The following is a 6,166-nucleotide window of genomic DNA, read 5'->3' on the forward strand; positions in this document are numbered from 1 at the left end:
GCGGTACTGGGGGAGTTTGTTCGGCTGGCATGCGGTGTCCATTTATGCGCCACTCCCCCCAATCAGCCGCTGATGATCTTCATTGTTTTTAATTTGCCAGGCCTTCTGCTAATGTCTCCGGCCTTTTCACTTTTTGCGGGGTTGGGAGTTGGATGCGATTTTGCATGCCAACCACATAGCACACGTGGTGGTGTAGTCGTTTTCTAGTGTCAGTGATGGGAAAAGGAGCTATATTAAATTAATCACATCGAAGCCCCGCAATAATTATCTCTTCTCTTTTCAGTTGAACCAAAGGAATAACGCACCAATTAAAACATCTTGGAAACCCATTTTAACAAGCTCAGAGGCAAAAGACATTTCATTTCAAATAAAACATCTAGGAACGACTTCCTGAAAACGGGAGGTCCATAAAGCAAAACAAATAAAAGAGACACTTAAGAAGAAAGGAATTTAAAATTTGATCAACATGAAGAGAAACAAATAACCGGCAGAAACCACAGCGGCGATAAGGCTAAGGAGCCAAAAAAACCGGCAAAAATGTGCGTCATAAGTCAATAAAGAGGAGACGAAGTAAACGAAAGCGACGTTAGAGCCACAGGCAAAGTCAACTGTATCTCCAAGAAAATAACAGCCCCTACCTAAAGCAACCAATTGAGCGGAGGACCAGCAGCAATGGCCATCAATTTCTCGGCCTCCTTTGCGGCTTGCATAGCAGCCGGACTGAAGGTGCCGCGCCAGATTATGTATTGCATCACGCAGGATACCGGCCAGCCGTACGTGCTCTACAAGGACTCGCAGGACGCGGACCGCAACCCCGGCGCAATAGGCGCTAGTCCCGCCCAGTGGGGCAGCGACATGTACCCCAATATCCAGCAGCAGGCGCAGCAGCACCTGACCGCCCAGCAGCAGCAACAGCAACAGCAGAACGCTGCGCAGGCAGCCGCCCAGGCGGCGGCTGTAGCGGCGGCAGCGGGACAGCCGCAGAGTCCCCCGGGCGGAGGGCAGGAGGCGCGGGACAACGGCAGCGGCGACGGCCGCCAACAGCAGGTGTCGCCCTCCTCGAGTCCGTACCCCTCGGTCCAGCAACAACAGCAGCAGCAGCAGCAACAGCGGGCAAACGGGGCAGGCGACGACGACCCCATGAACCAGGTATGCTCGCAGCACTCTTTTCCATGACCAGGTCGTCGACTAACTTGTGCCTTATGTTTCAGCTTGCCAACCAGCAGAACTCCGCGCCCAACCAAAACCAAAGCAACGCCGACCCCCAGCACACGGGCTCCAATGCGGGCGAGCCGGGCAACCCGCACGTCCAGCAGAACGGACCCCAAACCGATCCCGGCAACGGTTTCCAAACGCCGGACTACTACGCCCCACGACACGCGGCGCCCCAGGGCGGAATGCTGGCGCCGCCCGGCTTCCCGCCGCTCCACTATCTCAACAAGGGCGTACTGCCCATGGAGCAGTCCGGCGGAGGCAACGGCGGGGGCGGAGGCGGTGAGGCTTACGCGCTGCCTGAGCTGCTGCCCGCACAACAAAACGGCCAGCAGAACGCAGGGACGGCAAACGCCAATGCCAATGAAGGCGGTGCGGGTGCCAACGGAGGCGGAGTGGGCGGTGCGGGAGCGGGAGCGGGCGTGGGTTCGGTGGGCGTGACGAGCGGCGGGAGGACGGGCAACGGCCCGGGACGCCCGCACAAGAACAAGCCGCACAGCGACCTGCGGCTGTTCAAGTGCCTCACCTGCGGCAAGGACTTCAAGCAGAAGAGCACGCTGCTGCAGCACGACCGCATCCACACGGACGCGCGCCCCTTTCCGTGCTCCGAGTGCGGCAAGCGATTCCGCCAGCAGTCGCACCTCACGCAGCACCTGCGCATCCACGCAAACGAAAAGCCCTTCACCTGCCCGTACTGCTCGCGCAGCTTCCGGCAACGCGCCATTCTCAACCAGCACATACGCATCCATTCGGGTGAGAAGCCCTTCGCCTGCCCCGAGTGCGGCAAGCACTTTCGCCAGAAAGCCATCCTCAATCAGCATGTGCGCACCCACCAAGGCGAGCGACAGATACAGATAACTAACCTACCGATGCAGATGCAGATACAGATTCGAACAGGGGATCAGATAGGAATAGTGCTAGTACTAGTTCAGACGCGGGTTAGGTGCAGCCAGCTGATCGACAAGCTCGGCTCGACTCATCCCTTTTGGCAACTGATTTCCCTGCAAAATTCTATTATGTCTGCCAATGAGCAAACTTTTGGCCGAATATCGAAATTGTCCCCAGCGTCATTACTATTGGCTCGCGGGCTTGCTGAGAACGCAGACGGAAGGCGAACCGAAAGTGAGCTCTTAATGAATCGTTGTATGTGACTTAGCCCAGAAGAGCAGGGTTCTCAACCTTCCAAGCTTCCCAGCAAGTCGGCAGCCGGAGTAAAAGCAATATGTCTCTAGATAGGCAGAAAGCTAGGCAGCTCTTTCGAAGATTTGTATCTCGGCTGCGCGCCAAGTTTAAGCGCTGCTAACAGTGGCCTTCTCTCACTTGACTACTTCCATGTGACATTGCGGATCAACACGTTCCTCCCACAGACGTCTCGCCCCACCTCATTTTCAAGAACGGGCCGCACCCGACCCTGTGGCCCTCGGACGTGCCCTTCCCCGGCGAGGAGAACGACACCAAGGGCGACATCGCGGGCACGGGCGGCGGCTACCACGACGAGGACTCGCAAGGAACCCCGGACGGCAGCGGCGGCATGCACTACCCGTCGTACTTCAAGGACGGCAAAGGTGAGTACTAGCAGGCGGTGTGGTTGAAGGCGGCTACCTTCTAATCAGATCCTCACACAGGCCAAAAGATACTGCCCGAGGTGCTGCAGCACATCGGCGTACGGCCCGCAAACATGCCGCTCTACGTGAGGTGCCCCATCTGCGATAAGGAGTTCAAGCAGAAGACGACGTTGCTGCAGCACGGCTGCATCCACATCGAGTCGCGGCCCTACCCCTGCCCGGAATGCGGCAAGCGCTTCCGGCAGCAGTCGCACCTCACGCAGCACCTGCGCATCCACACCAACGAGAAGCCCTTCGGATGCATGTACTGTCCGCGCTTCTTCCGCCAGCGGACCATTCTCAACCAGCACTTGCGCATCCACACCGGCGAGAAGCCCTACAAGTGCGGCCAGTGCGGCAAGGACTTCCGCCAGAAGGCCATCTTGGACCAGCACACGCGCACCCACCAGGTAGTTGTAGCCTGGCCTCAACCCTCTGGGGCGAGATTTCTCAGTTTCATCCTAGAGTTCGACTTGTGAACCGCACGAGAGAGTTTAAAAAAGTGAACTGACCAGATGCCAACATCTCTTATTTTCCTCTATAGATTTAAAGTATGTTCGGCCCTAATAGAACCTAAGAAGTTCCCTAAGATTGTTGTTTCTAGTTGTCTGCAAGTCGTCGAACAATTTTTGGCTAGTCACCAGAAACAGATCTCTTATAGCGATAAAGTATATTTATTTCAGATCGGGATACTAGCCGAGCCGGACCAGTCATGCTTTTACAACGGGTTCTGTGTGTTCAGCTCGACAGGTCTCTAATTTCAATTGATGCAATTGATGTTGATGTCACTGAGAAATCGCCCTTAGTAAGCTAGCTACTTCAAGTTCTAATCCAACAATTTGTGTCTCTTTTTCCAGGGAGATCGTCCGTTCTGCTGTCCGATGCCAAATTGTCGTCGGCGCTTTGCCACGGAAAACGAGGTGACGAAGCATATCGACAACCACATGAATCCCAATACCACCAAGGTGCGCCGCCAGCAACAGCAGCAACACCAGCAGCAGCAGCAGCAGCAACAGCAACAGCAGCAGCAGCAACAACAGAACAATGCCGTCGCCCAGGTGGCTTCGGTGGCCAATCACCTGATGAACGACGCCAAGAGCCTGGCGGCCCAGCAGTTCCTCAACAACAACAATCCTTCGACGGTGGACAACAAGGCCAACATCCTCCCGGTGCGCAGCATAGCGTCCAACGCGGCGGCCGCCGCAGTCGTGCAGCAGTCGGTGGTGAAGAACGAACTCTACTTCCCACAATGCTACGGACCGCCCTTCCAGCATCCCTTCCAGACGCAGCAGCAGCAGGCCCAGCAGCCCAGCGTGGCGCACGCCAACGGAGGACCCACGCCGCCCGTAACCGTGACGGTGGCCAACTCAGTAGCCTCTGGCGTGGTGGTGCAGCAGAACGCGTCCGCCTCCGTGGTGGCCCAGTGACATCCCACCACTGGAGCAACCGGGGCCCAGCAACAGCAGCAGCCACAGCCCTCAGCGACGCAGCAGCAACACCACGTGCCGCCGCCTCCGCCGCCAACGACCTCAGCCCATCACATTGCAGCAGCAGCTGCAGCTGTCACCGCGGCGACGCCCTCATCCGCCCACGCCTCTCCAGTGGCGGCACCGCAGACTGTGACCCTGTCGATTACGCTGCCGCCACCCCCGGCCTCCCACGTGGTCCATCCGGGTCACCCGGGACACCCAGGTCATCCGGGGGTGGCCAACGGAGCTGCGCCTCCGCCGCCACCAGCCCTGTCACACGCGATTCCCATTCACCCACACATACACTCGATATTCGGATCTCTATGATGTCATCAGTAGGAGGGACAGGAACAGAAGGCCAGAATTCAAACTTGAGGAAACCACACTGTTCATGATATTTCATAGGTTCACTTAGTTCTCTAGTATTAGACGCATACAAATTCTCCTAGTTTTTAAAACTAATCTTAAAGCTACAAAACACAGTTTTGGTGATGGAAACGAACGATCCGCGGCAGAGAGCTGAACAGCGAGACGCAGGCACGCAAACAGGACGAGTACTAGTCTTTTTGAAAAGGACTCTAAACTCCTTTATTCGAACCATAAACATGAAATGCAATGGTCAATGTTTCAGAGAAGCAAACTGCAGAAAGGAGGAGAAGCGAGAGCCAAAACACAACGTTATACGATTCCTTTTTTGATAATTTTGTTTAAGCACCCCAACAACTTTAAAGACTAAATATACATCAAATATTTATGTAGACACGAACCCTCGACACTCAAGAACATGCTAAGTTCGTCATCCTTGACTTGGACACAATCGACGAAGATATACGACCTAGGCGTAAAATTAGGATAGCTCTGGTAATGAGTGTGGTCATGTGAAGTGATAGATAGGGAAGCTAGAATCTTTTTGGGGCGAAGGACAAAGGGCGCGTAAGGATGAGGGAAAAGAGTTGAGGAAGGGGAGTGCAAAAGTTGCCGCTGAGCAATTTGTTTTTTAAGCAGCATATAAGTTTTAGTTCTGTTCAACAGGTATGTTGATTCATTGGAGTTTTTCTTCAAGTCTTGGCTAAGCCAAGAGCATTGGCCGGGCCACCAAACTCTAATTAGAATTTTCTTTTTCATTTCAATTGATATGTGATTTTAAAAGTGTATAAAACAATACTGGAATGCAATTTATTGATACGAAAAATGAATAAGTTATGAAAGCATAAGTACTTTGAACTAGGATTCATTTGTTGTCTTCCCCTACTAATTACGTGTAACTTATGTTGAGTTTTTATTTAGTTATTAGGCATATGTTTAACCCAATTATGTCCACACACTTGCACACAAATATAAGGCAGACAAACAAGTTACGTAGCAGGCAATTCAAATGTGACTCTTCAGGTGCCATAAAAATGAACAATAGTCAAAGGATAATAGTTAAAAAGAAAAAACCTTCTGACCCGCCACTTAGAGAACCACCTGACCCCTCACCATCCACTTTCTTCCCTCGCCAACTGTGTGGATATAATCGACAATTTTAGTTTTTTATCAAATTTTCCAATGTACCGTCAAAGCATTTATGATTGTTATTAATCGTTTAGTATATGTTTCCTTCGTATTTATATATAAAGTATACTTATTTTACAAATAGGTATGTAAAGAAAAATCGCGACAGAGCATAAATTAACTTTAGTTTAGTCGGTCCATCTTAACAAGTATCTACTCATTATTTCATAAACTTAGTAATTAGTCAATTAAGTTTCTGTTGGAATCAAAGCAAGTGCTCCGAATACAATTTGTTTTCACTGTTTTAAACTTAAAGATTATCAATTTTGTTTGGACATATTATTTAATTATTTCAATAAAACAATTATATGATTTATCTGACTTTAA

General features: G+C 51.9%; 1 protein-coding gene across 5 annotated transcripts in view; it reads left to right on the top strand.

Annotated features, from left to right (window-relative positions):
• Window positions 1–6,166, top strand: part of LOC108030794 (zinc finger protein 768) — a 25,105-nt gene extending 18,939 nt beyond the window's left edge. The window contains exons 2-6 of one of the 5 annotated variants that reach the window (XM_050886593.1): window positions 284–1,149; window positions 1,212–2,049; window positions 2,580–2,777; window positions 2,826–3,229; window positions 3,674–6,166. In XM_050886593.1, the coding sequence (XP_050742550.1) occupies window positions 673–1,149; window positions 1,212–2,049; window positions 2,580–2,777; window positions 2,826–3,229; window positions 3,674–4,243 (2,487 nt within the window). In that variant the 5' untranslated portion in view covers window positions 284–672 and the 3' untranslated portion in view covers window positions 4,244–6,166. The remainder of the gene's footprint in view (window positions 1–283; window positions 1,150–1,211; window positions 2,050–2,579; window positions 2,778–2,825; window positions 3,230–3,673) is intronic. The other 4 variants (XM_050886594.1, XM_050886595.1, XM_050886596.1 and 1 more) reach the window with 4 other exon arrangements.

The sequence above is a fragment of the Drosophila biarmipes genome, chromosome 3L (assembly GCF_025231255.1).
Source record: "Drosophila biarmipes strain raj3 chromosome 3L, RU_DBia_V1.1, whole genome shotgun sequence".
NCBI lineage: Eukaryota > Metazoa > Arthropoda > Insecta > Diptera > Drosophilidae > Drosophila > Drosophila biarmipes.